The 17939-nt window shown below is 36.0% G+C and overlaps 6 protein-coding genes across 7 annotated transcripts; 3 read left to right on the top strand and 3 right to left on the bottom strand.

Annotated features, from left to right (window-relative positions):
• Positions 1-480: 480 nt before the first annotated feature.
• AT3G25130 (acidic leucine-rich nuclear phosphoprotein 32 family B protein) lies at positions 481-2255 on the bottom strand. The gene has a single exon (NM_113417.3). It carries the CDS (start codon positions 1989-1991, stop codon positions 771-773), a length of 1221 nt encoding a protein of 406 aa, NP_189149.2. The 5' UTR covers positions 1992-2255; the 3' UTR covers positions 481-770.
• An 835-nt stretch (positions 2256-3090) lies between these two features.
• AT3G25120 (Mitochondrial import inner membrane translocase subunit Tim17/Tim22/Tim23 family protein) lies at positions 3091-4897 on the top strand. Its single transcript, NM_113416.4, has 4 exons — positions 3091-3477; positions 3835-3942; positions 4066-4170; positions 4405-4897. Exons 1-4 carry the CDS (start codon positions 3357-3359, stop codon positions 4638-4640), a joined length of 570 nt encoding a protein of 189 aa, NP_566759.1. The 5' UTR covers positions 3091-3356; the 3' UTR covers positions 4641-4897.
• Positions 4898-5899: 1002 nt separating this feature from the next.
• Positions 5900-8154, top strand: FaTA (fatA acyl-ACP thioesterase). The gene is made up of 7 exons (NM_113415.4): positions 5900-6484; positions 6585-6718; positions 6823-6936; positions 7081-7176; positions 7255-7342; positions 7427-7495; positions 7582-8154. The coding sequence occupies exons 1-7, from the start codon at positions 6152-6154 to the stop codon at positions 7834-7836; spliced, it is 1089 nt and encodes a 362-aa protein (NP_189147.1). The 5' UTR covers positions 5900-6151; the 3' UTR covers positions 7837-8154.
• Positions 8155-8188: 34 nt separating this feature from the next.
• On the bottom strand, positions 8189-10509 carry CDC45 (cell division cycle 45). The gene has a single exon (NM_113414.3). It carries the CDS (start codon positions 10131-10133, stop codon positions 8343-8345), a length of 1791 nt encoding a protein of 596 aa, NP_189146.1. The 5' UTR covers positions 10134-10509; the 3' UTR covers positions 8189-8342.
• Positions 10510-13330: 2821 nt separating this feature from the next.
• AT3G25090 (F-box associated ubiquitination effector family protein) lies at positions 13331-14386 on the top strand (the record flags this gene model as incomplete). Of its 2 annotated transcripts, NM_113413.1 has the most annotated exons (2): positions 13331-13913; positions 13992-14386. In NM_113413.1, 2 exons carry the CDS (start codon positions 13331-13333, stop codon positions 14384-14386), a joined length of 978 nt encoding a protein of 325 aa, NP_189145.1. The 2 variants fall into 2 exon arrangements, with proteins under 2 accessions (NP_189145.1, NP_001189968.1); NM_001203039.1 differs by having other exon boundaries at positions 13331-14386.
• A 1986-nt stretch (positions 14387-16372) lies between these two features.
• AT3G25080 (uncharacterized protein) lies at positions 16373-17794 on the bottom strand. Its single transcript, NM_113412.2, has 5 exons — positions 17702-17794; positions 17485-17607; positions 17212-17404; positions 16941-17029; positions 16373-16850 (listed from the first exon to the last, which is right to left on the bottom strand). The coding sequence occupies exons 3-5, from the start codon at positions 17318-17320 to the stop codon at positions 16533-16535; spliced, it is 516 nt and encodes a 171-aa protein (NP_189144.2). The 5' UTR covers positions 17321-17404; positions 17485-17607; positions 17702-17794; the 3' UTR covers positions 16373-16532.
• Positions 17795-17939: the final 145 nt, after the last annotated feature.

Raw genomic sequence — 17939 nt, 5'->3', positions numbered from 1 at the left:
AAAATGTTACAATATTTTTATTAATAGAATGAATGGTAATGAAATATATGACTTAAAATTACAGTTTAAGGAAAAAATTATTGTGGGATTAGATCATTAGAAGAGATATAATGAATAGACATGTTTATTTCGGATATCAGAACGAAAAATAGTTCAGGTAGTAATTGAAAAACATGATCAGAACTATTTTTGATAAAATACGGGACAAATATTTTGGGTAATGTATAGAGAATGTGAAATTCGGGTATCTAAATTCAATTCTCAAACTCTCATTAATTTGGGTGAGTGTCGATTTCGAAAGAGGTAAAACTCTACGGCAAGACGGAATTTTTTGTTTTTTTGAAATTTTGAAAAAAATAGTTTTTATGAAGTATATGAAGAAATTTTGGATAATTTTTATACACTTTGTAAATATTATATTACTCAAGCGGAAAATATAGAAAATGCGGATATCTTTGAATTTTTTACCCAATCCCTTACTTGTTAAACAAAAATTTACATTTTAAAAAAGGTAAATATTTCAACGGTAACATGCCTTATGGGACAAGTAATTCTCAATCGATACGGGCCATTACGGGTTATCCGTCCCAAAATATACAAGGATAGGAAAGAAAGTTAAGATCAAAGCTAAACACATATGGCAAAATCCTAGCCTTTACCTTTTATTTTCCCTTACATTGTTCATAGAACTTGCCCAAAACAATGGAAACTTACAAGTTACATTGTTTATAGATCCCAATTAATACAAAGTTTTATTATTCATCTCCTTTTCAAGCTTTCTTGGAATGTTTGTTAGCATTGTAAAAACGTCCAATGCCTTTGAAAGCCTTAGATAGCTTCAAAAGGTTAGGCCTCGCAATTCCCAAATGCATCTTCCCTGTTGAGAACTTCAAAGCTTGTAAACAACAAAGTTGCTGATGATCAATCCCATCATCATCTTCCTCCTCCACTATAACTTCCTTCTCTATACTCTTTGTCTTCATCATCGACTTCGTCTTCTTCTTGAGCTTCTTCTTCTCTTCTTCGGTTTGCTGCTTCTTCTCTGTTTGTGTCTCGTAAGTCTCCCACAGCTGATCCATGCCTTGTCCAACGTCAGCATTGTGTCGTTCTTCAAATAGCTTGCAAGCCAATGTTCTCCTCCATTCTTTCTCTTTTCTCATTGATCCAAAGCTTTGGAGAGAAACATTATCTTCTTCTTCGTTCTTAGTCACTACATTTCTTTTACCTTCTCCTTCTCCGAGAAAATTGCTCAGTTTTGGGAGATCATAACTTTCATTATTACTATCTCCGACAAGGTCAACTTTTTGAGCTTTGGATTCTTCTTTTGTCGGCTCTTCTCTGTTATCGAGGACAACGTCACTTTTATGCTTGACTTTTTGTTCTTCTACTTCTTCCTTTTCACATTTCTTGGTTTCTTCTTCTTTCTCCAAAACAATCACATCCTCAAACTTCAACGGTTGGATCTCAACTTGCTCCTCAAGGGTCTCATCGGTCAAAGATTCCGACACCGTGCTCTCATGGCTACAGAATTTGTCAACAAACGTCAATTCATCCGAACATATCTCATTCTCGGACGCACATTCCATCGAGCAAGCCTCGACGACCATCTTATACGCTTCCAACTCCTCCAATGACTTAAAACCCTCATTGTTGACATCAAACTTGTGTTCCAAGACACTTCCAAGCTTACTACAAAAGGAGAAAAGGAAGCTTGGTTGTGTTTCTAGTGATTCAGAGTCGAGACAAGTGTCTTGAACATGTAAAGTACTCAATAAGGCAAGAAGCAAGAGTGTGGTGGTGACAAAGAGTGGTGAAAGAAAAGAGAGAATCTTGAAGATGTAAGGTGAAAAGAAGAGCAAGTAAGAAAAATAGAAAGGGTGAGTGAGGATAAATGAGCAAAAGAGATGAAAGTCAGAGAGAAGAAGAGAAGATAAACCAATCTTATTACTACTTGGAGACTCTTCTTGAGATGACAATGCAAGTTCAGACATGTTTGCAGAAAAAACCTTGTGGAGAAAAACTAGCCAAGTTTTTTTCTCTATTGATCTGCTCTCTCAAGAGTGGTGTGGGTATAAGAAAGAGATGTGTGAGAAAGAGAAAGATAAAGAAACAGTGACAAGAAAAAAAGAAAGCAACTTTTGAAAGTTACCTTTCTTTTCATCTGTTTGGCCATTTCAATAACCACCACCATCCATTGCCTTTTTCTTTTGATCAGTCTAAATGTTCCTTACCTTGACCAAAAATCAAAACCATAAACAGATTGATCAGAACAATTACAACAATTTGCAGTGATTGTGAATTGTGATCAAGTCCTAAGAAACATAGATCATCAAAGTTTTAGCATGTTTATCTCCTTAATTAGAACCAAACTGATAATGTCATATGCAAGAGCCTAACCAAACTGTCCCAATTCATGTTATGAGTGTACTAACAACATTCAATTATCTTATCCTAAAACACCTACAATCACGGAGCTAGTTAGTTCATACTAATACCTCAAACCAAAGAGAGTACTCTTAGTGGTTGCATATGGGAAATAAAACATAATGGGTACTCAAGTGCAGATCATTATTAGTTCTTTTGTCTCTTCACTTTATCTTTTCTACTTCTTCTAAATGGACCCATAATGGTTCTTACTTTTTCAATCTCTTTTGTCCTTAAAAACTTAACTTTTTACTAGCCGAGAGGTATCTTGAGAAGACTTGGTTCTTTCTCTCTCCAATTATCCACTCGGATCTCAATTTGGTAAAAGCAAAATGGTTAGAGAAAGAGAGAGAGTGAGTGAAACTGAAGCAATATTGGAATATCTCATGGTCTCAATGACATAGTAGTACTACATAGTGAAAAGATTCTTGTTTTAGTACTACATATGTATTGCGTAATTATTGTATTACTAGTCATAATTTTGATCTCCAATATTAGAGAATCCCAATGTATAAGATAAAACAGATATTAGTACTATACATACATGTCACTTGCAAATAAACACCAAATAAATAGTATTTGCTTAGTAATTTTTACTTCAATTTAAAAAGAATCACTTGCAATCGGAAGACTCATACTATAGTTGTTCCTTTGCACAAGGAACTAAAGGTAACGAAAAGGAAAATATCACCTAAAACAGAGGAAAATTTAATTCCAAAGAAAATCTCTCCTGAGAGGTGAAGGGCCAAATATCTATTTGTCAAACATTGAGGGAATAAAATAAACTTTAAATCATCTTTCAGGGCAATTTCTTAATTATGTAAGAGTTATGATCGGGTTTCGAGTTAGGGTTCAATCTCGGGTTTTAGATCAACCCGATTCACAACACCGCATTGAAATTGGAGTTCTCTCGAAGTTCCGTGGCGTCAAAAATGGCGTTGGGTGATCGGAAATCCCCAGAACAAACAAATCAGGCGTTATCTCCTCCGACGCCTATTGTGCAGGAAAATGGAACTCCGACGAAGCGTGTGTTGATCACTTCCCTTTTAGCAGGTTTCGCAATGCTTCTTCTCACTTTCGGGATTTATTATTACGTTTAGTTGATCGCAAGAACTAGGATACTCTATAATGAGTTCCATCTTAGAACAATTTTGAGATTTTTGGTTGCACATATCATCGGAAAGTAGCCAAAGTTCATCGGAAAGAAGCAATTAGATTCTCGTTGTTGTATCGGTTACTAGAAGTTCGATTCTAGGTTTTATTGCTCCATTAATTAGAAGAATTCATAACTTTTGGTGTATAGATAATTCAGTTCACCAGCTTTGATTGGCTATTCAATTGCTTAATTATTGCATAGAACATGTAAGAAATGTTTGCATCACAGTGACTGAGAAGATGTTTCATGTGCAGGAGTAATTGGTGGAGGAGCTGGTTTAGTGTCTAAACACCGGATAGCTCATCCCAATATTCCTACTGTTTACGCTGCTAATTTTGCTATTGTCGCCGGTTGCTATTGCGGTACCTGCTCTTTTCCATCTGTGTTATCAAGATTGAAACTGAGTGTTTCCATTTTCTCTAAGAAGGTGGACTCTCATGTAATGTGAATATTATGTGATTGTTGCAATGTTTTGGTTTTGGTAGGAGCTCGTGAATCTGTGAGAATAACTCGAAGATCAGAACACGATGATTTAATGAACTCAGCTATTGGAGGACTTTTTAGTGGTGCTTTGCTTGGAAGACTTCAAGGTTCGTTATCTTGAATTCTTTTCTGGCAGTATCTATTCTACTCCATGTCCCTGAAGATTTGGCTGTAATACTCTCAGTCTCAAGTAGTCTGACCATGAGAGTGTGCTATTTTCTGTTACAATAAGAGATCAAATCATAATAACTCTGCCATATTTAAATCAATTGGAAGAAACTTTCATGATAGTCTCTTTAGGGTTATTAAGCTCGGAACTGACATATTATCGGTGTTTACAGGAGGTCCTAAGGGTGCGATTCGCTACTCTCTAGTTTTTGCTGCTGTAGGCACAGCATTTGATTATGCTACCCTTAAAGGAAAACCAATGTTAGAGAGCTACCGTAACATGGAGTCATTCAAGTTACCTGAATGGTCTCCTATTAAAGTCCTCGACGAAGAAGCCTTAGCAAAGAAGAAAGCTCATGAAGAGAAGATATTCCCTGAAAGAGTCCTCGGCAAATTGAACAAAGAATAGTCTTAACCAACTTAAGATTATTTCTCTTTTGCCCCCATAAATTTCTTAAGTTGGAATTTTGTTTATCGGTGATGTTTCGTGAAAGACTGAAAGTAATTCCAGACCTTGTAGATGAGACTTGAGGAGGATTTTGGTTTTTTGTTGTTTCCTCAAGGTAAAAATTTTCTTGAGACATAAGAAAACATCTTTGTATGCTGACCTACCCATAAAGCGTATATATTCATGGTTAATTATGGGCTTACCTAAAAGTTCGAAAATTTTGTCTATAGATGACTTTTGGCTTACCATTGTTAAACTGATATAACGTACATTTCTGAATTTGAGCTCTGATTATGATACAACTAACTAGTATGAACCGCTAACTACGCATAATGGTCAATATATTTGGTTATTATAATTCTTCTGTTTTAATTAGTCTTACACCTATATGCAAATTTTTATATTTTTCTTTGATTACATCAATAATCCGGATTAAGTCCTAGTAATTCGTTGGATAAACCAATTCATCGCTAGATGATCCGATCATGTTACAAAAAATTCGGGTCAAAGGCCAAAAAGCACAAATAACCTGCCCCAAGTTTGATAGAGAAATCAAATGCGGAGTTTTTTAGTGTTTACGTCATGAGGCCCTAGGTCCAAAGTTCTTTTTGGTATTAATCTTATACCATTTTCGTTTCTAAGAGATGGTTACAGAATGATACAAGTAGCGGAAAAAACCGAAAAAACTACAATGCGAAAGAAAAAGAACAAGGAATAGACGCCAACTCGAACAAAAGAAACGACGAGATGGATAAGAACCACAACACAGAAAAACAATTGTAGAACGCAAACATAAATTCAAAATTGATGCATATGTCCAAAATTATTTCTAGAAATGACTACATTTGCAATGAATGGATTTCTTCTAGACTATACTTGTTGTTTAGTTAACGTTCTAGACTATACAAATTGATTTATATATATTTAAAATCGTGTGATATAGGTTGAATCGTCCGACATAGTTGGTGTATAGTGGTTTAGAAGTAGATACTAAAATGTGTGAGTTGTTATGAAATTATACACTAATAGTGATGCGTAATAGAATGAGCAACAACAACAAAAAAATCTCAACAACAACAACAATACATGTGGAGGAGAAGAAAAAGTCTTCGCTCTTCAAAAAAAAACAATTGCAAAAAAAATAAAGTCACGTGATTAAACCGAGAAGACAGGGAAGACACGTGCTTGGCTACATTACAAAAACAGAGCACACCACAACAAACAACAACACTAGCCAGGCTTTTTTTAACATTCGTCTTTGACAATTGTCCATCATCAATGGCATTAAATGGCAAAACCGTAATTTCGAACTCCACCAAGGGGCAAACTTAAAAGTCGATGTCTTTCTTCTTCACCTCGGACCCATCGGAGAGAAGATACTACTAGAAGAGATTCATTCACAGTGTTGAAATTAAAAAACCGAAACTTTCTCGTTTCTTCTTCTTCTTCTCCAATTTTCAAAATTCGAAAAGATGTTGAAGCTTTCGTGTAATGTGACTGATTCTAAGTTACAGAGAAGCTTACTCTTCTTCTCCCATTCATATCGATCTGATCCGGTGAATTTCATCCGTCGGAGAATTGTCTCTTGTTCTCAGACGAAGAAGACAGGTTTGGTTCCTTTGCGTGCTGTTGTATCTGCTGATCAAGGAAGTGTGGTTCAAGGTTTGGCTACTCTCGCGGATCAGCTCCGATTAGGTAGTTTGACTGAAGATGGTTTATCTTATAAAGAGAAGTTTGTTGTTAGATCTTACGAAGTGGGTAGTAACAAAACCGCTACTGTTGAAACCATTGCTAATCTTTTACAGGTCAGATACAAATTTTTCACGTTGTGTGTGTGTGTGTGTGTCTTGATGATTGGTTTTGTTGTAAAGTATGAATCTTTTTGTGGTGAATTGTTGTGTATAGGAGGTGGGATGTAATCATGCACAAAGTGTTGGTTTTTCGACTGATGGGTTTGCAACAACAACTACTATGAGGAAGTTGCATCTCATTTGGGTTACTGCGAGAATGCATATCGAGATCTATAAGTACCCTGCTTGGTAATTTTTGCTTTTGCTTGTTTATGTATTTGTTTGTGTTTTGACAATAGTGTGAGTAGGGAGTTTTGAATACTTTTAGCTTGTTTGTTTGGTTACTACTACAGGGGTGATGTGGTTGAGATAGAGACTTGGTGTCAGAGTGAAGGAAGGATTGGGACAAGGCGTGATTGGATTCTTAAGGATTCTGTCACTGGTGAAGTCACTGGCCGTGCTACAAGGTAGGAGATATATAGCAAAGTTTTGGACTTTCTGCATTGGTTAGGGACATGGATATAGGAGTTGGTTACATGTTTTGTGTTGCGGTAACTTGGATTTATGGGCCTGTTCTGATTTGTTGTGTGGCAATTTTGTTATGGTTTCAGCAAGTGGGTGATGATGAACCAAGACACGAGACGGCTTCAGAAAGTTTCTGATGATGTTCGGGACGAGTACTTGGTCTTCTGTCCTCAAGAACCGAGGTAAAGGACACTTTGGTATCAGGGCAAAGCTTGCTGGTCAATGAATGCTAAGTATGTTTCTTTCTATGTATCTTATAGGTTAGCATTTCCGGAAGAGAATAACAGAAGCTTGAAGAAAATCCCGAAACTCGAAGATCCGGCTCAGTATTCAATGATTGGGCTTAAGGTACAAACAATAGCATTATTAGAACTCTTTCTCCAACTTTAGGCTTCAAAATATCTTAAAGGCTTTGTGAACATGTTTTTGCAGCCTAGACGAGCTGATCTCGACATGAACCAGCATGTCAATAATGTCACCTATATTGGATGGGTTCTCGAGGTAAGTCACTAGGTTTATTAGTAAAGCTCAATGTGCTTGTATGTGAACTTTAGTAATCATATGATCTTGTTTCCTGGTAATTGCAGAGCATACCACAAGAAATTGTAGACACGCACGAGCTTCAGGTCATAACTCTGGATTATAGAAGAGAATGTCAACAAGACGATGTGGTGGATTCACTCACCACCACCACCTCTGAAATTGGTGGAACCAATGGCTCTGCCACGTCTGGCACACAGGGCCACAACGATAGCCAGTTCTTGCACCTCCTGAGGTTGTCTGGAGATGGTCAGGAGATCAACCGCGGGACAACTCTGTGGAGAAAGAAGCCTTCAAGTTAAGAAATAGACAATGTCTTTAGCCATTTTGTTCTCAAGTTTCCATCATCTCAATGAAGATTTCGCTTCACGAGTCTGAGCAGGTCTCCATTTTTTTCTCTTTCAAGTTTGGGTTAGACTAGAGGGAACTGGATTGTTGGAGTATTAATCTTTGTTGAATTTCATTATGTTTGTTCATGTTTTTGTACAAATTTTGGGGATTTAGCCAAACCCATATCGTCTTTGGTCTTGTCTTGTGCCTGCGTGTATTTTTAATCTATCCGTTCAAAACACAGATTGTTCATTAGATGTTTTATATAAACAGAGTTAAAGACCTGAAGAGGTAAAGAGTTAACACCAAATGAGTAAAGGACCTTTTCACATAAAACTCTATGGTTATTTGATTAAACAAGTTACATGATTGATAACAGATTGTGCCTATTACACAGGCTCGTAAAAAATGCAAACAGTGAGATAAAACTGAAAACTATAAAAGAAAACACACTGAATCGAAGAACAATGAGACTATGTCAGAGCTTCTCGGTTAATCTAATCATGAAAGAGTTAACTGCAGAAGCATCCAAGACAATCCAAGAAGACTCGAATAGCTCGTGAAAGTAATCAGCTCTACTTTCTTGAGCTGCCTTTCTGAAAGCATTGCCAAAAGCATTCCCTCTGACTGCCCCGAGCCTCGGTTTCCCACAAACCCCAACCACGAGTATCTTCCCAGGTTGTTGAGATGCGCAGGCACATAGCATTGGTTTCATCCTAGCTCCTTTCTCTCTCAAAGCATCCATCAGAAAGTAACAGAATTTTGTTAAGGCCTGAGGATATCCCAAATACTTCGCATCCATTGAATCTTCAATCTTTACCCATCTGAATTTCCTACCACTTCGAATGCATCCACTTTTAGTGATTGCTGCACTTCCTTGTCTAAGAATTGCTCGTTGAACCTTGATTGCTTGTTGCATCCCAGATCGAAGTTTATCCAAATTGTTCAAAGACAGAGCATCATAAGCTTCACCAAACTGTTTTGAAGCAGAGGAGCCACCTGACCCAAGAAATGATTCAAGAAGTGCTGTAATACCATAGACAACATCTGCAGCAGAGACCCTTGAGCTATAACCATGAAGCCGCAAGAAACTCCGGTAGTAGAAATCATTAAGCCCATATTCTGGCAAAAACCGATCAAACTCTTGCTTCATCTTCCTCTTCACCTCAAGGCTCATGTACGGAAACTTTTGCTGACACTCGATAAGTGCAAATCCCATACGCGCTAGAAGAAGCTTAAGTTTCTTGATACCGTTATCACTCCATGTCTTCAACTTAGTCGCAATGTATGAAGAACAAAGCATGGAGTCAAACAACGTCCACTCTCTAAGAAGCATAAGCCTAGGCTCTTCTTCATAAGAGATTCTTGAACAGTCTGGTGCTCGAACCTTGGTTCCATCTTTCAGAGTAACACTAGTGATCTTATCTATATTCCCTGAGCTATTGATGTGTTGTTCAAGCTCCATAACCGCAGCTTGATATCTTTCATCAGTCAACCTCTCATGAACAAACTGATCAGTCAAAGAAACACAAGCCAGCCACAACAACTCGTTAGTGTTCTTCCTCAACATATGAGATAGCTCAAACAACAAACACCCCGATGGCTTCCCATGAAAAGTCCCCATCTTGTAATAATCCCTCTTTAGCTTCTTGAAAACCTTCACACCATCTCCCATTTTCCTCCTCTTACTTGGCCTATCACCATCATCATCATCATCATCCTCCTCATCCTCTTCCTCATCTTCCTCCTCCTCATCAGATTCTTCACCAGCATCTTCTACACGTAACTGAAAGCTCTCATTCGCCAATTTCAACACATCGAAATCATAAGCCAAATCACCTTGCCTCTCATCATCATCAGTATGAAGAACAACAACTTGCTCATTATAATCACTAAGATTATGCAAATGAATAGGCCTATGACTATCAACAACGAAAACACGAGCCGAAGGACCTAACTTCAACACAAGCTTCAAATCACGGTGACAACCCCAATTAATCAACAGTATAGTAACAGGAGGACTCTCCAACGAAGTAGAACACAAACCAGCAGGACCAGCATACTTGTGAATCTCCAAAAAAGACGATACAGGGAAACAAGAATACTGAATCGAATCTGATTCAAGGATATGAGTAATAACCTTAAGCGCACAAAGTGAATCAACATCAGATGTTGAAGGAAATATCAAAAGTGGATTCTGTGAAGATAATGAAGTAGCTGACTCACGAAGCTTCGCGTAGAACGATTCTACTTTCTTAATCCTCACCATTTCCGTGAAATTGAATCACCCAGAAGGCAGAATTTTGTAGATCCAATCAAATCCCTAATAAGCAGTGCCCAGATCAAATCCACAGGAAAAGTACCTGAGATTTGAATTCTTCTGGGTAGCTTTCAAGTAACGAACTTTGGATTCGTTTCTCTCTTCGTCGGCTTGTTGACGATGATTAGAGGATGCGAACGGAACAAAGAGGGAGATAGAGAAAAGGAGAAGAGAGAAAAGGAGAAGAGAGAGAGGGTGTGTGAATGAGGAAGATAGAGATCTGAAGGTATTTGATTTCTTTCTTCTGGTAATGAAAATTTTGAAGTGTTATTCATTTTCGGGTTTGTGTATTTGCCGGCGAAATCTTCAAATTTCGAAATTTTTTGATCGACCGCCAAAAGTTTTTGACGATGGCGCTGAACCTGAAAATGAGGGAAAGAGGGAAAGGATCTTATGTAACGCATCATATGAGAAGAGGTGAATCTGAACCGTGCCTTTTCTTCAACTTGCTTATATAATCAACGGTTGATGATTAATGTTCTTAATCCTAGTCAAAAATTCAAATAAACAAATCAACCAGCTGTGTCTGTGTGTCATACATTTTTTATTAATTATCTAAAAGAAATTTTAAATTGTTTTATATATGAAAAAATATTATTTGATTTCAAACTCTAGTTATTGTTGGTGATGTATACGGGTTTCAAACCTAGAGTTTGACACGAAAAAAACATTTCAGTTGCAAATGAATTGCTAGATATATAAATGATAGGAAAATTTTGAGTTTGAAAAAAAAGTTGAACATCATTTAATCAATTCCTCTCCAAAATAGTAGATGAAAGGGTTGAACAATTCGTTTTTTATAATTGGTTTAGTTTTCTAATTTTTGTGGTTGAATAAGTTGAATCAATTTTCAAACTTATTTATCTCAAATGGTAAAAAGTGAGATGAAATCATTCAACTCTTTCAACTTCTTATTTTAAGTCAACTATTTGCACTTATTATTTATTCAGTTACTACTACTCATGCACCTTTGTATTAGTTTTTTTGTACGAGAAACCAAAGTTAAAAGCAATTCGAAAACAATTTTTGTTTGTTTTGGTTTTGAGCAGGTGTCTTGCGGTTGTGCAGGAGATTACACTACTATTGAATCATTGGCATTTGAGGATGTAATTAAAGCTGGAAAGAAACATTACCAAAGATTTAACACATCCACAACAGTCATTAACGTCACCAACCCTCCACGGATTCTCTACATAACCTTCACATAATATCAGCACTTTTGTCACAATAAACTTATGTACTTGTGTGTATAATGAGTAACATATGCTAATACCATAACAACAAACATGTGTTTCCAATTCTATCAGAATTTTGATATATATGAGCAAACAAGCTACCAAAACAATCAGTTGCTACCTAATGATGTAAGAAAACAAAAACATGAACTCAACATCTAGGAAGCCACATTCAAATGAAGGAATATCCACACACACAAACCTTAAACTTCATGTTCTCCTTTTCTTGATCTTGATCCACTTTTATAAGTGGTTGGGAACCCCATTCAACATCTATAGAGTAGCAATCTTGTAGTAGATATTGCGGCTTCGTTCTACACATATTTGGCTGACCTTTTTTTTTGCAGCACCAACCAAAGTTAGCATTATTTCAACATTGACAGCAATGTATCCACAATTACCAAATTCCACTCCCTTACTACTTTTGCAAATTACCACATTTACCCCATGGGTTATTGTGAAATCAATGATAATTACACAACGCATGTCCTTGCAATATTTAGCACCTGATTACGAGACCATTGTAAATGTATATCTCAACATCATCGGCTTTCCAATGCTTATTCCAACCTTCAAAGCATAATAATTTTCCACCAACATGATATTCCAATTTGACACTCTTCAAAGCTAACTCTAAAATCTCATAGTGAAATACATCCTTAATCTTATACAATTCCTCATCTCTAGTAAATTGCTACTTACGACTAGTCAAAAGTCAAAACAATTATCTTTCAAAACATTTTATTAATGTTAATATTTGCTTTGATTCAATATATTAGCATTGCTTTAATCTTTATATTTGTATCATTACCTCAAATTGTAAAGTATTTTACGACATTGGTCTAGAGTTACAGTGTGCAAAATGTGTTCGTCATTACTACTACAAGCAAAAAAAACTATTAAGAATCTAGAAGATGATCAAAACCTAATTAGCCATGATCATGCCGATTTTTGTTTTTCCTAATTTGATTTTTTATTTTTATTTTCTTTGTCAAGGATTTATAAACCATAGGCTTTACTTTTGTAACAGACCAAATTTTTTTTTCCATATGATATTATTCTTACTTTTTTAATATAAATAATGACACTCCCACCTTTATCATCAGGAGATGCTCTCTTTATCTGACTGTATATAAATGAATAGGATCCGTCTTCTAGGTTTTTAGTGATAATAACTGTTACATTTGAAGAACTAATTTTTAAGAATGAGTTGGTCATCATAATCTGATAGTTTTGGCAACAAAAAAAAATATAAGAACATTATTCTGAAATGAGTATTTTATCTTACATGTCAAACATAAAGAGCTCCAATAAATTTTTTATTATTAATTATCTAGTAAAGATATTTTGGTTATGTAGGTATAAAATAGTGTTTAGCAAGCAGTAGTATTTACATACAAAAATTTGCTAAATAATTTAACACTCACATCCAAAAACTTGTTTTTTTCTCTCTTTAAAATTTGCTACGCATGCATCGCTTCTGATCTTGCTTGTGGTTACAACGGGACAAGATCGATCATACCATTCATGATTCATCACTCACCTTGCACACCTTTTTTGGCACCCAAGCATCCATCTCGATCATTTTATATAAAACCACAAGACATTTAGATAAACAATTGGAGAATACAACAAATTTAATTACTATAACCTCATATAACTTCACTATTTTAATTTTGACAGGATTTACTAAATAAATATGTGAGAAAATCTAGTGGATCTGGAAATATTGATCAAAATTTCTCATCGAAAGCCCGACTAGATAGATTTTCAAGCCCACGTTAGGTCTCTAGGTTTTATTTAGGGCTTCTTCTTCTTCTTCAACCGCAATAAATAGCAAAAGAAAAAAAGGGTTTTTGATTGCAAACTGAAAAAGTGAACGATCCATCCAAAAGTCAGAAGTTTACGAAGATGCAAATAGGTCAAGCCTTAGCCGCAGCAAAGGAAGGTGAGTCTCAGATGATCGTGATGATGGGTAACAATCTTTCTTTAACAAGCATTATTCTCAATGGAGATCCATCTATAGAGCATAAAGGAAAACTTACTTGCCTTGACGAACAAGTCAAGATATCTCAGTTCTATCACTGCGAGGGCTTACTGCTATGCATTTTAAAAGATGATTCTAGGTTTGTGGTTTGTAATCCGTATTTGGAGCAAACAAGGTGGATCGAACCAAGATATTCCCATCGTCCATACGGAATGGATAGGTTCTCTTACGCTCTTGGATACGTGAATACGGATTCTTGTCGTAGCTACAAGTTGTTGAGGTTTATAGATTATTACTACAATGCACCCGAGAAGCAATTCTTTTGGTATGAAGTCTACGATTTTGACTCTGATTTATGGACTACTCTTGATGTCACTCCACATTGGCGTATAGCGTTTTGTAACACTGGCGTTCCTTTTAAGGGAAACACTTACTGGTGTGCTGCAGAAAGGAACGTAGATGTAGATGAAGTCTTAGCTAATCGCTTAATCTGTTTTGATTTTACAAGTGAGAGATTTGGTCCTCTTCTGCCTCTGCCGTTTAGTGGTGGGCATCATGACTATACGACTTTGTCTTGTGTTTGAGAAGAGAAGCTTGCGGTTTTACTTCAGCACGATGAATCAAATCCATATGAGCTTGACTTGTGGATTACAACTAAGATTGAGACAGAAGAGGTGTTGTGGAGCAAGTTCTTGAGAGTGGAAACAGCTGGTTTTAATAGTTATGTTCCTTTTATAAGTGGAAGTTTCTTCATTGACGAGGAGAAGAAAGTCGCCTTTGGTTTTGATGAACGTAACCGCCAGAGAGTTATTGTCATTGGAGAGGCTGGATACTTGAGGGGATTGGATCTCGTTGGGGATTTTGGAGACCAAAGCTGTAAGCCAGATCTATGCTCTTATGTTCCAAGTTTAGTGCAAATCAAGCAACCTGAAGGAGGGGAAAGGGAAGAAGAAAGCGAATATGGAGAAGCTTCGATATGATGAAAACATGTCGAGACTAGTCTTACTTGAAACGAATCAATGAGCAACATGCATGAGGAGATAACAAGATGATTAAGACTCAATTTACAATTCCTAATGTAATGTCTTTCATTTACTCATTCTTTTCTTTGAACAAGATTACTCTATTATCATAAATTTGAAGAAGATTTTTGCTAAGATGTTTAATGACAAAACATAGTAACAAAGAAATCTATTTGTTTTTCTGATATGTACCACAAATAGATATATTGGCTGCAATCACTTAAGGGATTCAGAAGTTCAATATAGAATGGATTGTAGAAGTAGTGACATATCTGAAGAATCTAGGAAACAGAACAATGAAAGGAAAAATAAAGGGACCATAGTCTTAGCTTGTATTGGTCTTGGCTTTTGTCTAAGGAAAAATAAAGGGACCATAGTCTTAGCTTGTATAGATCTTTCAGGTTCTTTATCTCGTGATCAATCAAAGTCTCTTACAAAGACATCTTTTAGATGAGAGATGGACAAGTACAAAAAATGTATGAATTGTAAAATGAGTTTGTGGCACATAAGAAATACAATGAAAAACAGTACAAGCTAGAGAATAGGTGCAAGCTTTAGGTCTATATCTCACAGAATCAGATCAGATCAAAAGATTTTATATTCATGTTAGAGCTAGAAAGGGTCAAGCAACCGATAGCCACAGTCTTGCTGAGAGAGTATTAAACACCTTCGAAAACAGACCTGTTTTCTAATAATGACCTGCAAAGCATTGTTCAAATGGGGTTGGAATCCAGCAACAGAGCAACAACAACTGTAAGAAAAGTTAGAATCAAAGTCGTCCATCGAAAGTTTAGAACATCTCTTATGTCGTTAAGTCGCTTACCTTTATGTTTCAGGTTCTGAGCCAACGCTACAGATGAAGCTTGAACCATAGCTCTGATCAAAGCGTGTGTATGATTATTAGCTCTGTTGTACATACAGAAAACCAAGTAGTGAAGTCTTCTCCACTTCACCCCTTTAGTGAATGAGACATTTACTATTCTCTAGCTATAGACCTCTTTCTTGCTTTTTGATAGAAATCTCTTTCCTTTTTGCTTCGATTCAAGTGTAATATTTTTGCAATTAATTTTTCAGCTTTCGACAAGTAACCAGTTAACAGTTTAAAATTAATTAAACACAAGCTGATTAAATTTATTCCCTTGAAAATGACCCAAAACAAATAACATGATAACACAAGAAATCATGAACAATGTAGCTGATTTCATGACTTAAAAATGCTTTAACATTAACTCTTGATGTATGTATACGTAAAGTCATATTTTTTTGTCTTAATCTCGTAACAATCATACCCAAACACATGATAAAACTAGTTGATCGTATTAATAGATAACGGTGGAGCAAAGTCAAACCTTTATTTGCGACTATATGTAACCAAATTACTAAGTAAATAATCCATCAAAAAAGCAAACAAAGCTTATTTACGAAATTTAGGGGTGTCATGAGACTTCTATAAAATTAATATATAACTATTTATAGTGTAAATTTGATTGAATTTCGTAAATAATTTGGTGAAAATTAGGTTTTGATCCCAATAAATTCTGTTTACAACTTCATATGTATCTACTAATTCAGATTTTTTTTCATCTTCTATTGTAGTATTTAAATAATATTATCTTTATATTAATACTTTTTTTTATTATGACCTCCATTTCTAAACGACGAGACATTATAGAGACACAACATAACCTCTTTCATTTCTTTCTTAGTTGCAGTAAAAAGAAGAAGAGTGAGAATTATGGCAGTGTGTTATAGCCTTAGCCCTTAAAGGGATATGGACACACAAGGACCATGAACTTGAATTTGTCTAACAGATAAAATGATGTAAGAAATGTGATTGACCTTTTCCTATGAGTCCATGACAAAAGGCAACATTGTACTCCTAAGTCCTAATATAATACTATCATTTCACTATGCGTACCACAGGTTAATTAGCAAGAGGGAAATGAAAAGGAAACAACTGAAAGCAAGAGTAAGAAAAACTCTCGTTCTTCCTCTATTTAGGCAAACATAATGTTATGATAAGTTATTCAAGCAAAATACTGTTACAAACCAAATCTACACTCAATATTATACAAATAACTTAAAGTCTAACATTAATAAATAGTTAATTTATAATATCTGAACTCTGATTCTGACCCACGAGAGTGAAGCGTCCCGTATCCTCATCGAAGATTCTTCTAACGATAGCAATGCGATCAAAAACAGCATTACCAAGCCGAGCCTCGTACAAGTCCTTGTACCTAATGTAGAAAATTGCATTTTTGGCATTGAGGAGTCCCTCCGCATCAACGGCCACGTTGACAATCTCCAAGTTGGAGAGACCAAAATCACTAGCTTCCCTGTTCCTATCAGTGGTGGCAACAGCAAGTTCCAAATATAGACGAATCCAGTCATTATTTTCTTGGAGCTCCGAATCCTTCATCTGACCAAAAGCAGCAAAACACATATATCACTCTTTTACTTTTTGTAAAAATCGAGCTATGCCATGGGCCTATAATAATAATAATCTTACCAGATAATATATTTCAAAAGGATTCTCTGGCGGACACTCCGGCAAGCGACAACCTATATTCAACCCGGTATAGACATTGCTTGGTTCCCCTGTACAGAGAGATTGAATAAGTTGAGATGATTACTACGTTGTTTCATATTATAACATGTTTTGCAAGTTTCCATGCAAAGTTAAATGCATTTTATCATTTGTGACCATATCTCAACTTATATTTGTTCTTATATTTTGAAACAAAGGGAGTATAATAAGAAGAATAAAATGAGCTTTTTACCTCGAATTCTTGCAATATTGCACGTCAGAATAAATTTGCCAAAACTATCTTCTGTTACTTCAGTCTGAAAGGTTTGAAGCGAAGAGGAGGAGTCAGCAGCTGGTTCCATTGCATCCAAAGTTATGTAGTAAGAGGCAGCAGCACCCGTTGAGAAAACGTACTTCTTTACGCGATTGAGCTGAAACTTTGTACCCTGAAGAAACGAAAACTGAATGTCAAAATATGTGTGATTCATTATTGTCAATTGAACATGAATCATATATATTTTCTGACCTGAAGCAAATTGTAACGATGAAGGCCCAGAGTAGCATAGAGTAAGACTAAGACAGGACAAGGAGACCATTTATTACAGGTTCTAGCTTGTAGTCCAAGCGTATAACCCTTTAGATCGAAAACCTAATTAGCAGCAGATGCAAAAAATTAATCAAAGACTCTGCGAACAAATCACAATTCTAATAATTTTGGAAGATTGAAAGAAGGAATTACATACACCGCATTTTCTCCAGTAGTTTCTCAGAGGCCGGAATTATAATATCAGCTGCGTCCTTATCCTCAAATCCTCCGATCAACATTATTATCGTCGTCTAGGAGGGCTTTTTAGGTTTCAGTCGATGACGATCATGTATACATCGTATCCGGCCGACTCATTTTATGGGCTTCTTTTGGGCCTTCACAGCCCACTAATAAATCGCGGGAAGCTAAATTCAAAGGTTTTTAACTTAAGAGAC

Source organism: Arabidopsis thaliana, chromosome 3 (assembly GCF_000001735.4).
Source record: "Arabidopsis thaliana chromosome 3, partial sequence".
Lineage (NCBI taxonomy): Eukaryota > Viridiplantae > Streptophyta > Magnoliopsida > Brassicales > Brassicaceae > Arabidopsis > Arabidopsis thaliana.
Note: the sequence above shows the minus strand (reverse complement) of the source record. Positions and strands in the feature narration are given on the sequence as shown.